This window comes from Lepus europaeus, chromosome 6 (genome assembly GCF_033115175.1).
Source record: "Lepus europaeus isolate LE1 chromosome 6, mLepTim1.pri, whole genome shotgun sequence".
Lineage (NCBI taxonomy): Eukaryota > Metazoa > Chordata > Mammalia > Lagomorpha > Leporidae > Lepus > Lepus europaeus.
In genome coordinates, this window is record NC_084832.1 from 1130813 (window position 1) to 1143561 (window position 12749).

Genomic DNA, 12749 nt, shown 5'->3' on the forward strand with positions numbered 1-12749 from the left:
GAGCTAGCCTGGAAGAGGGGCAACCGGGATAGAATCTGGCACCCCAACCAGGGCTAGAACCCGGTGTGCCGGCGCCGCAAGGCGGAGGATTAGCCTGTTGAGCCCGCCGGCCCTCCTTTCTTGAGGGTGTGCGGTGCCAGCGTGGACGAGACCGACGTTTGATTTTGCAGCCTCCCCTGCAAAGGGAGACGCTGGAAATCACATGAACGCCAGGCCCTGTGGCAGAATCCCGTGTAGGGCTGGGGGCTGTGCCGGGGCCGTGTCCTCCCCACTCACGCTGGGGCCCTGGCGGCCATGCTGGGAGTCGCCACGCAGGGCGTCCTTCCTTCTTCCACAGACTCTGCCCAGCGGTAGTAACCGCACTCCCACAGGACGGACTGGGAATGTCCAATAACCGACGGGCATCTCCACCAGCGCTAACTTCTCAAAAGGGAATCTGCTGAGTACAGCCTTGGGGGCCTTCAAGGGCTAACCAGTCGTCTTGACTAGTAGTGGTCTTTTCTTAACTAGTCTTTTTTCCAAGTAGACATAAAAGACTTTTTCCTCAAGAGAGCAAACACACATTAGCACATCCTCTCTCTAAAATCGGGGTGTAAACTTAAGTTTTACAAATTAAGTGGCATTTTCACACATCCTGAGCCATTGTTTAAAAACAAAGACCAAAACACCACCTGTGCGCCCTCCCTAGCTGCCCTGGAATTCCTCTGAGCCCACATCCCTTCCCTGGAATCAGTGCTGCCCCAGCAGGAGCCTCCCAGGGGCCTTTCCTTCCTGGATGTGGAGGAAGTTCCCTTCTGCTGTCTCCCTGAAACCAAGCCACAGCTCTTAACCTGCTCCACACACACACACACACAAACACACGTATTCACACACACGATTGCGTGCACATGCACAGGTGTGTGTGTGGTTTTTTTTTTTTTTTTGACAGGCAGAGTTAGTGTGAGAGAGAGACAGAGAGAAAGGTCTTCCTTCCATTGGTTCACCCCTCAAATGGCTGCTACGGCCAGTGTGCTGCGCCGATCCGAAGCCAGGAGCCAGGTGCTTCTCCTGGTCTCCCATGTGGGTGCAGGGGACCAAGCACTTGGGCCATCCTCCACTGCACTCCGGGGCCACAGCAGAGAGCTGGACTGGAAGAGGAGCAACTGAGACAGAACCTGGTGCCCCAACTGGGACTAGAACCCGGGGTACTGGTGCCACAGGTGGAGGCTTAGCCTAGTGAGCCGCGGCGCCAGCCAATGCACACTCACAGGAGTGTTGGCGAGCACACAGGAGTGCTCACACAGAGGAGTGTTTGCACACACCAAGGAGAGTTCACACATGCACAGGAGTGTTTGTACACAGTGTTCACACACAGGATTGTGTGCACAAGCATAGTACAAGTGTTCACGCAGGCACAGAAGTGTGTGTAGACACATAACCACTGGTGAGCACACAGGCGTATTCACACAGAGGAGTGGTTGCATACACATGAGAGGGTGTCTGCACACTCTGAGGGGTGTTCACACACAGGACTGTATGCACACAAACAAAAATTTGTATACTCTGAGCAGGGGCACTGGCAAGCATAGAAGTGTTCATACAGAGGCGTGTTTGCACATGCACAGCAGGGGTGTTTGCACATGTAGGTGTATTCACACACATAGGAATGTTTGCACACGGGAGTGTTCACACACAGGAGTGTCCACACACACAGAGTGTTTGCCCATGCACAGGAGTGTTCGCAAACAGCAAGAATGTTTGCACACACACAAGTGTACACACACAGGAGTGTTCGCAGTAGGAGTATTTGCACACACAAGAGTATTTACCCATGCACAGGAGTGTATACACAGAGTGTTTGCACACATCAGAGTATTCATGCATGAGAGTGTTTGCAAACACAGGAGTGTTTGCCCATGCACAGGAGTGTTCTCACACAGTAAGAATCTTTGCACACACACAAGCATACACACAGAGTGTTTGCAGTAGGAGTGTTTGCACACACAAGAGTATTTACCTATGCACAGGAGTGTTCACACGAGGAGTGTTCGCACAGAGTGTTTGCACAGAGGAGTGTTTGCCCATGCACAGGGGTGTTCACACAGAGTAGGAGTGTTTGCACACAGAGTTTGCCCATGCACAGGGGTGTTCACACAAGGAGTGTTTGCACGTGCAGAGGAGTGTTAGTGTTCACACACAGCAGGACTGCTCACACACAGGAATGTTCACACATAGGAGTGCTTACACAGGAGTGCTTGCACACACAGGAGTGTTCACAGGAGTGTTTGCACAGACAGGAGTGCTCTCACACAGGAGTGCTTGCACACACAGGAGTGCTCACACACAGCAGTGTTCACAAACAGGAGTGTTTGCACACACAGGAGTGCTCTCACACAGGAGTGTTTGCACACACAGGAATGCTCTCACACAGGAGTGTTTGCACACACAGGAGTGTTCACAGGAGTGTTTGCACACACAGGAGTGCTCTCACACAGGAGTGTTTGCACACACAGGAATGCTCTCACACAGGAGTGTTTGCACACACAGGAATGCTTGCACAGACAGGAATGCTCTCACACAGGAGTGTTTGCACACACAGGAGTGCTCTCACACAGGAGTGTTTGCACACACAGGAGTGCTCTCACACAGGAGTGTTTGCACACACGGGAGTGCTCTCACACAGGAGTGTTTGCACACACAGGAGTGCTCTCACACAGGAGTGATTGCACACACATGAATGCTCTCACACAGGAGTGTTTGCACACACAGGAATGCTTGCACAGACAGGAATGCTCTCACACAGGAGTGTTTGCACACACAGGAGTGCTCTCACACAGGAGTGTTTGCACACACAGGAGTGTTCACAGGAGTGTTTGCACACACAGGAGTGCTCACACATAGCAGTGTTCACAAACAGGAGTGTTTGCACACACAGGAGTGCTCACACACAGGAGTGTTTGCACACACAGGAATGCTCTCACACAGGAGTGCTTGCACACACAGGAGTGTTCACAGGAGTGCTTGCACACACAGGAGTGCTCACACACAGCAGTGTTCACAAACAGGAGTGTTTGCACACACAGGACTGTCTGCACAGACACAGCAGCAGTGTTGGGGACCCCAAGGGCCAGGCCGAAAGTCCTTCAAGTGCTTTGCCAAGACCCAGAGTGCGGCCTCTCTCCTTCAACTCCATGCCTTGGCCGTGCTGGGTGGAGCTTCCTAGCCTTGCTAGGATTCTCTAACACAACCCCCTCCTCCCACCCCTGCCACCCCCCACAGGGTGCCTTCCTCGGTCACAGAGGGGACAAGGCCTCTGGGCTCCAGGCCCTGTCTAAGACCTGCAGAGGCCGACAGAGTGTTGGGTGGGGGGGAGGGTGCGGGGGGGCATTGGGCCTCTGAGACCCTGACTCTGCAGCTGGACAGCAGACACAGGCGGGGTCAGGAGAGGGACAAGGAGTCCGGCTTTCAGTTACTTCCCCCAAAACCATGGATGGGGCTTTGAAAAGACACAAAGTGCCCCTCGGCTACAGGTGGGCCGGGAGAGACCCGTGATGCCATCACTCAGCGAGTCTGCCTTCCCCAAGGTGCGCCATGCAGAACTCCCTACCAGACTGGGAAGCACCGGTGGCTTGGACTGTCACGCCGGAGCTGCCAGCACACGGGGCCAGCGCTGGGGCTCTGGGCACCCTGCAGGCGCGGTCCATCCTGACCAGATGCTGAGCAGTGTCACGGCCACCACCAGGACCAGGGACCCTGCCCCTGCCCCCACCTGGCTTCCCCACACGTTCGTGCTGCCCAGAGCTGCATTTAAGGCATATGCCATACACTTGGAGTCCATCTAATTCTGACCTGGGGCGGGGTGGGGGGGTTGGGGTGACGCTGCCCGCGAGGAGTCCTGTTGCACACTATGGCCTTTCTCTGCTAATTTACCAGCTCTGGGTGTCCACACGTGACATGCCGGGTTGGGGTCTTGCTTTTGAGTGTTGTATTTACCAGTGCTGTGCTTCTTTTTCTCTTAAAGATTCATTCATTTAAAAGGCAGGGAGGGGGAGGGGGAGAGATCTTCCATCTCTGGTTCACTCCCCAGATGCTTGCCACAGCCAGGGCTGGGACAGGCTGAAACCAGGAGCCAGAGCTCCACCCCAGCCTCCCACATGGGTGGCAAGGGTGCGAGAACTTGAGCCATTCCCTGCTGCTGTCCCAGGCATATCTGCAGCAAGTTGGACAGACAACAGCGGTTGGGACTCGAACCCTGACTCTGATACGGCACGTGGGCATCGCAAGTGGCAGCTTAACCTGCTGCGTCACAATGCTGGCCCAATCACGAGTGAAATCAGTTAGATTACACCTGTCTACACCGGGACACCATGGTGAAACCAGCAATCATGTGTCTATACCCAGAGCACCATGGTGAAACCAGAAGATCTACCACACGTGTCTACACCCAGGGCACCATGGTGAAATCAGATCTACCGCATGTGTCTACACCCAGGGCACCATGGTGAAACCAGAAGATCTACCATACGTGTCTACACCCCGGACACCATGGTGAAACCAGCAATCATGTGTCTATACCCAGAGCACCATGGTGAAACCAGAAGATCTACCACACGTGTCTACACCCAGGGCACCATGGTGAAATCAGATCTACCACATGTGTCTACACCCAGGGCACCATGGTGAAACCAGAAGATCTACCACACGTGTCTACACCCAGGGCACCATGGTGAAATCAGATCTACCACATGTGTCTACATCTCGGACACCATGGTGAAACCAGCAATCAACCACACGTGCCTACACCTAGGGAAACACGGTTACATCAGCATATCTACCACACCTGTCTACACCCTGGACACCATGGTGAAACCAGAAGATCTACCACATGTGTCTACACCCAAGGCACCACAGTAAAATCTTATCTGCCACATATGTGTCTACACCCCGGACACCATGGTGAAACCAGAAGATCTACCACACGTGTCTACACCCAGGGCACCATGGTGAAATCCGATCTACCACATGTGTCTACGCCCCGGACACCATGGTGAAACCAGTAATCTAGCACATGTGTCTACACCCAGGGCACCATGCTGAAATCAGCAATCTACCACATGTGTCTACACCCCGGACACCATGGTAAAACCAGCAATCTACCACGTGTCTACACCTAGGGAACCATGGTGAAATCAGCAGATCTACCACACGTGTCTACACCCAGGGCACCATCTACCATACAGCTCTACGTGTGTAGAGTCCGTGAGGCTTCCCCTAGAGACCTACTCCCCAGGCCTGAGTTGGGAGCAGAACAGGCTGGCTGGCGATCCCTGGAGGACTGACACCCTCCAGGGCGGCTTCTCTAGGTGAGTGATAGACACTCAGACCAAGAGGCCACTCACCTTGGAGGACACGATCCTGTTGTCCGGGTATCTCTGTGGGATGTAGGCCTCAGCACCGGGAGGGGGCTCTCTGTGTCCCACGTAGATGGTCCGGCTATCCACCCAGTTCTCTTCCCCTGCACACTGTGGGAGGAAGCACGTGGTTAGCACCGGGCCTCAGCATCTGCACACAGTAAGCTTCCCTTCCATGTTGTCCATCTGCACACACACCTGTCCCTGCACAGTGCACGTCTGTGCTGACGGGGAGACCTGGGCCCTCCCCAAGCCTGGGCCACCCAGGCTCACCCGGCCTCCCAGGCGTGGGCCTTCCGCTCACTCCAGCTGAGCGTCAGGGCAAATGCACTGGGCAGGCCCACTTAAAAGAGAAAAAGCAACAGCGGATCTGACAACCTCGGCAAGGGAAAAATGGCTACGGGATGGGGGGGGGGGGTGTCTTGAATGAGGGAGGGAGGACACTGGGCCCACAGGCGTGTGGACACCTGATGAGGTCACACAGCTGCTCAGGTGGGTTTCCCCGGCACATGGCAGGGAACAGAAATGTAAACCCAGAGTGATTCTGGGGCTGTTCCCCAGAGTGCTCAGACTCTACGGAGGCCACACCCACCACGCTTCTGGTCATGCCACCGTCCCCGGCGCTGACTCTGCCGTGGGAACTGGCAAGCCACTCAGCACTGCTGGTGAACTGCTCCACGCACCTTCCCCCTGCCCACCTCCCAGAGTCAGACTTCAGGGCCTCAACTATGTGATCCCGTAACTCAGCGGGTCCAGACCCCAGCGTCAGCCACAGAGGAACGCAGGCCAAATCGAAGCAAAGCCACACGGAGCTTTCAGGATGAAGAGGGAAGATCCGGGCAGTCAGCAACCTCCCAAGGGCCCCCGGGTTCCAGGTGCCCCCTCCAGCAAGCTCAGCGACATCTTCCACGGCACCGTGCAACCTGCACCCAGGATGCTCAGGACAGCCAGTCTTTCACCGGCAACACAGAGCTCAGGTGCAGGCTGCCAAACCCCTCACCCACCCCAGGTCTCCAAGCTGGGGCAGGAAGGCCACGGGCAGGTCCCCCGAGAGGCCGGCCCCGCCCCAGGTCACACTGACGCACAGGTCCGAGCAAGGAAGGGGAGTGAGCGCTGGGCACCTCCCAGAAGGATCCAACTGGGCAGGGCTGGGGTTGGGGCTCGGGGGAGGTGCCAGACTGGAGGGTGTGGCTCATGCTGGGAGGGGACGCTGGGAGGGAGTCCTCCGTCTCCCCTCCGCCTGACCACAGGAAGTCCCTGCAGCTGCTTCCTGCCCCTGTCTCAGAAGGGGGAGGTGTCCGAGTCCGGGGATCTGCAGTGCCACACAACAGGAGCCACTGCAATGACGCTGGCTCGGCTCCCTGGAGAGCCCTCGTGGCTGCTCCCCTTCGTCCTCTTCTTGTAAAGATACTCTGCAGACCTGAGTGAGCCAACTGCACACTGCAAAAGGCGAAACCCTCATCCACGTGCTCAGTGCTGCAGAGATCCTCAGCCTCAGAGGCCCGTGGCGCAAGCACCCACGTGCTGAAGCATTCGGGTGCGCAGCAGTTCCCGCTCTCCCATCCTCAGGCCAGGAGCCAGAGGGCTCCCCCAGAAGCCCCTGGACAGATTCGCAGTCTCTAACTAGAAGCCGGCGCGCCTCCCCACCGGACACAGCAGGCCAAGGTCTAGATTACGACAAGAAGTGTCACCAAAGGCTCATCAGCCAAATGGCTCCCCCAGGGGTCTGAGTCCACAGAGCTTCCTTACTGGGGACAACAGGGTCTAGGCTGACCGTGTGGCCTTGTCCACACCGCCAGTGAAAGCAGTGCTCAAAGGAGTCACAGTTCTGAGAGGCAACACAGGTGCTGACCCGGAGGGCTGTGCCTCGGTGAGCTCAGTCCTGGGGGACCAGGTGCAGGACCCGGGGCCTGCTCTGCACCTGTAGAAACCATGACAGAGACGAGAGGTTCCGGACTCCGAGTGCATGGGGACTCAGCCGGCACAGGCGACCCAGCAGGAGCCCTGGGGAAGCCAGAGTCCCTGGGGACTGCGTGGGAGTGCACATGGTCGCCACTGACGGGGTCCTGACACCCTGCACTGAGCGCTGTGCAGGTTGTGGGTCACGGTTCCCTCCTCCTGGGTGGTCCGGCATTGAACCTTGACCCTGAGCACCATCACCCCTGCACATACTTTCCTTCATGGGGGGCTGGGGAGCAAGTGACCTTAGAAAACGATCCAAATGTATGGAAAAGTAGGGTATAGAAACTTGCTGCTCAAAGCCCTAAACGCTCCCAAACATTGCCATGTTCCGTCCAGATAAATCTTTCCCCAAAATAAATTTAAAATACAGATTTTTAAAGTCATTTGAAAGCGTTCACTTCTGCCTTCTTTTTACAAATGTGGGCACCAGATAAGAGGAGAAACGTCACCTCTCGTGCTGTAAGGGCTCGGCTCCCCTGGACACTTCCGGGGCTCCTGTCCCGGGGACCCCTCCCCAGTCTGACGCCAGGGAGAGCCCCGTCTGCACCCCCCACCTCCCTGGAGGCGAGAGGGAAAGGCGCTGGTGCCAGGGTCAGCAGAGAACCCCAGGGCGCACGTGGGGTACACACAGCCGCGGGCTCCCAGGGTGCGCGCCCACCTCACGATCCCCACGCGCGGCCCTTCCTTCCTCCCCGCGTGCACGTCGGGGGCGCAACAGGCCTGCTTCCACACCCGCAGCCACGCCTCATCTCCTCTCCGCCAGAGACGGCCGGGCCAGAACATTCCAGAAGCCATCAGAGCAGGACCGCGGCCACAGCTGACCATCCCCGGAGCAGGCCCGGCCACAGCACGCGGCTCCGCGCCACAGCTCGGCGGGCCCACAGGAGAGGCCGGCGCCCCCCGGGGGGCCCTTCCTGGGCTGTGCGGCCCGGGCGGCTCCTCCGCCAAGCGCGCGGAAGGCTCGAGAAAGCCGACATGGTGCCTGACGGAACAAGGGCCTCGGAAGAGCCGAGGGCGGCAGCTCTACTCGCGTGTGCCACTCGGCAGGACTGGGCTCAGGGCGGCCATGGACGCACGGGGCACTTCCGGTCCTGGTACTTCCGGTCCGGGCACTTCCGGCTGGGCACTTCCGGTCCGGGCACTTCCGGCTGCGGCACCTCCGCCACGCGCTGCTGCCTGACTCGACACCAGCTTTCTCCTGGTCTTGGAGAACCGAGGGGCTGCCGTCTGCGCCGCCCACCAGCGCCCAGCCCCGGTCCGCTGGGAACTCCGGGGGCGGGACCGAGGGCGCCCTTGCGCTGCGAAGTGCCCCGTGCGCCCATGGCCGCCCTGAACCCATCCTGCTGAGTGGCACACGCAAGCGGCCTCTCCGGGCGGACGGCCGGGCCATGGCGGGCCTCCCCACACAGCCCAGTCGCACAGCAGAGTCACCAGCAGCAAACCCTGGCTCCCGATGCAGCCCCGCTGTGGTTCCCGGCGCCAGCCTGACCCCGCCGAGGACCCTCAGGCCGCCGAGGGGCTCAGCTCCTTCCGTCCGCCAGTGTCCTCACACCCACTGCCCCCACTTCTGAAGGACCTGCATAGACGCGGCCTCAGCCCAAACTTCCCTTCCAGGTCACTCACTCTCGGACCTGCCCTGGGGGGCGCACTGCCCAGGGGCCGTGTCGCTCACACGCCTGGGGCCTGGGGCTCGCCATGAGCGCGCGTGCCTCCCACACCGGCACCCGCCCAGCCCCGCGGGGCGTGCTCCGTGCACGCTCCCACGAGCGAAAGCTCAGGAGACGCCAGAGGGGCACGCCACGCACATGGCCGCTGGGCAGACTGAGTCCCGGGGAACACGGAGTCCGGTCTCTAACTCCAGTGGGCAAAGGCTCCCCAGGGGGCACCGTCCGTCCTTCCAGGCTGCGCTCCCTGGCCACGCTGGCCTGGCACGCCCGGCCCGTGCAGAGCAGAGCCCCCGAGGGACAAAGTCCTCGGCTCCCCCACGGCTCAGGAGTGGACAGAGAGGGCAGCGCCTGCCTCACCGGCCTGCCCAGCTCCTCAGAGGACCGGAACAGCCCCAGTCTGGCCCGTCCGGCTGGGCAGGGCAGGGGAGAAAAGCCACCACTAAACCTCACCCCGGAACCAGCGGCTCGCAGAGTCTGTGGCCTGAACTGAGAAGTGCACGTTACATCGTGACCCAGGGTCGTGGAAATACAGGAATTGAAACCCTTGGCATTGACCAGAGGAAAATTCTGAATCGCCCTAAATCTAGCACAGGCCAGAGGGTGGAGGGGGTGGAGGGGAGGGGCAGAGAGAGAGGCCACTCAGCTAACCGGTAGGGAGGAGGCTGCTGGGCCCCGCTAAATGCTGACCCCCCCCCCCCAATGGCAGCCCTGGAGGAGGGGCCCAGGTGCCTGGTGCTCTGTGCACCGCCCACCGGATCCAGAAGCTGGTTACCCGCCCTGCCGGCAGCCGGCCGGGGTCAGAGCTTTCCCTCCCCAGGATTTCCGACACTCCTGGCTCCTGGGAACCTGACCCAGGCCCCTTCCCTTCTTTCCTGGCTCAAAGCCTTTCACTTCAGAGACCCCCGCTGTCTTGGAGGTTTGGGTTGACCCCAGGGGTCTGCAACCTCCGGTCCCTTCTCTGTTCTTCACGCCCACTCAGCACTGAATGACTGCTGGAGGCTGCCCTGTCACCGCCCACCACGCTCTGGGGAGCCAGTGTTTGATGGGGGAGGGGGGTCCTGATGTTTGCAACTGCCTTCCCCGAGCCTCTGGATTGGGGTCTGTTTCCTGATGTGTCATTGTACTACTCAGACATGAGAGATGGGCTAAGAGGCTGGGGGGAACAAGACCCCCCTCCAGGGGTGAGGCAGGGACTCTGCTCTTTGCCAGCACCCACCCAAGAGGCCCACTTTGCAGGTTAACTTGTGGTTAAAGTATCCAGAAAAAATAGGAGCCCACAGGTAGGCAACTCCCAGCTGTCAATCGCCTATGCCAATCATGAGCCTCGCGGCCCGTCACAGGGGAACGCCCCTCATTCTTCAGGGGTAGAAGCCCCCAACCAGAAGTGCTCCCTCCACTGGCCTGCTCCTCCCCGGGAGTGCACTACATCACCCCCCCGTGGACGACAACCACCTCCCAGTTCCTTAAACTCAGTACACACAGAGCCAAGACTGTGCCACCTCTCGGGATCCCCAGGAAGACTGCTGGTGGCTGCTCTCTGTCCTCTCATTTCTGAGCCTGGAGACGACGAAAGCGCTGATAGGAAGACATCTGGCTTCAGTCTGAGACCAGACGACACACAGAGCTTGCCAGCATTTGCTTTTCAAAGTAAAAGGAAATCCTAGAGCCAGATCCAAGTGCAATTTGCTTTCCTAAAAGCCCTGGTGGACAGACAGATACAACCAGGCCTGTCTGTGGGCTATGGCTGGCGCAGTGTTTCCTGGGCGCCCGGGGCCTCGGCCGCGGTTCTGCAGGCACGGTGGGGGTTAGGAGAAGCAGAACCTGCAGCGCTTCGAGAATCTGGCGCTCTCAGGGCACAAAGGCCGCACCGAGGGAAGCTGGTTCTGTGCGACTTCAGGGATCTCTGTATCAGGACTGGGAGGTGCCTGTGGCCTGAGCCCAAACAGGTGGCAGGGGATGGGGCCACACCACAGGTGCAGCCTTGTCTCGGCTCATCTTAAACCCACAAACCATCACAAATAAACAAACCTCCCACAGCCATGCAGGTGCGTGGCTGGTGGTGGCTATGGGGAGGCCGTGTCGCACCTGCGTGGCCAGGCTAGCGGTGGCTGTGGGGCCCTGGTGTGGCCAGGCTAGCGGTGGCTGTGGGGCCCTGGTGTGGCCAGGCTAGCGGTGGCTGTGGGGCACCTGCGTGGCCAGGCTAGCGGTGGCTGTGGGGCACCTGTGTGGCCAGGCTAGCCGTGGCTGTGGGGCACCTGCGTGGCCAGGCTGGTGGAGGCCGCGTGGCACCTGTGCAGGTGCTGAATGGACAGGATGACCCCGTTGTAAGCAGGGCTGGTGTGTTTATGTGTGATGGTTTGTGGGTTTAAGATGAGCTGAGACAAGGCTGCTTCTGTGCCCTTGTCTTGAGGGCCGAGAAGAGGAAGCTGCTCTCGTGTCGTGTCCTGCCCTTGTCTCTCCGCGGGGCTGGGGAGAGGGACTGAGCTGGGGAAGAAATGGGCTCCAGCCAGGGCGGAAGCCTTCTCCACACTGTGCAGGCCTCCCCACAAGCCCCTGCCGCCCGGCCCACGCCCACTCTGCCACCTCCCTCCCCGCCCGCGTCCCCGTGTCCCCACAGCCAGCACCTCCCCGGGAGCCCGCGGTGGGCACCGCGAGCCTCTGTACACACATAGTTGCAGGCCAGCAGCGACTGCAGGGGGCCAGGGCGTCGCACACCAGCAGACGCGTCTGCCTCTGGGAGGACTCAGCCCCCAGGAGGCCCACACAGCCCACAGCCTGAGGGGCTCCCCCTTTTCCTGCGTTTTCAGGGAGAAGGGGAGGGCGGGAGCTGAAACCTCCCCAACACCCGGATGCCAGAGGTCCAGAGAACCAGGCCGTCCTCGCCAGCGCTCAGCACAGGCACAGCCAGAGGGAGGGCAGGGAGCTTTGCTCTGATTAAGCAGTGGGTCCCCCTTGACACTGAGGGCCAGCCCAGGCTGGGGGAGAGGCAGGAAGCCCCCACCTCAGGCCTCCCTCCATTAGGAGCTGTGCCCCAGTTCCTGGAGGGTCTCGGGGTGCTCCAGAGACCTCAGCTCTGCCTGGGTAGCCTCTAGGGACACGGGCAAGCCCTAGGAATCGTGGTGCTGACCCCTACAAGCACCTACAACACCTGTTGATCACGCGTGATGAGAGGCGGAAGAACTGTGACAACTCAGGCATCAACAGACAGATCGGGCCAGTGCTTCTCCAGAGCCTCACGGGCCCACTAGGACAGGCAGAGGAGCTCAGGGTCTCCCGTCCCTGGGGCGATGCAAAGGAGACCCCAGCTGAGTGACAGACGCCCGTCACAGACTGCAGACTGTTCACAGGGAACGCCCACAGAGGCAGGACCAGAGGCCAGGGAGCAGGGGTGGGAGGGGCCGGGGCAGAGACGGCGGAGCGAGCAGTAAGGCAGATGAGGTTTCTTTGAGGGATGGTGAAAACGCTACAAATCAGGTTACGGGCGGCTGTGGGACCCGGGAATGAAAAGTCCCTGGTGGCCCGCCCGGAGCTGGATCCTATCCGGAAGCTCCAGCTCAGGAAGCCTCCCCCCAGCTCAGATCACAGACGCGGCATCCCTGGCTCCCGCGTCCCCACCGCGCTCCCACGTCCCCCTGCCCTCCATGCGGCGTCCTGACTTTGACCAGAATGCAGGGGCCTCCCAATCTTCGGTGAGCACTTTTAGCTTAGTTTTTTCAAAGATTGTATTTAT

The 12749-nt window shown here is 59.6% G+C and overlaps 1 protein-coding gene across 3 annotated transcripts in view; it reads right to left on the bottom strand.

Moving 5' to 3' along the window:
* Positions 1-12749, bottom strand: part of ATP11A (ATPase phospholipid transporting 11A) — a 123386-nt gene that overhangs the window by 65734 nt on the left and 44903 nt on the right. For all 3 annotated transcript variants that reach the window (XM_062193924.1, XM_062193926.1, XM_062193925.1), the window contains exon 2: positions 5379-5501. In XM_062193924.1, coding sequence (XP_062049908.1) covers positions 5379-5501 — 123 coding nt within the window. The remainder of the gene's footprint in view (positions 1-5378; positions 5502-12749) is intronic.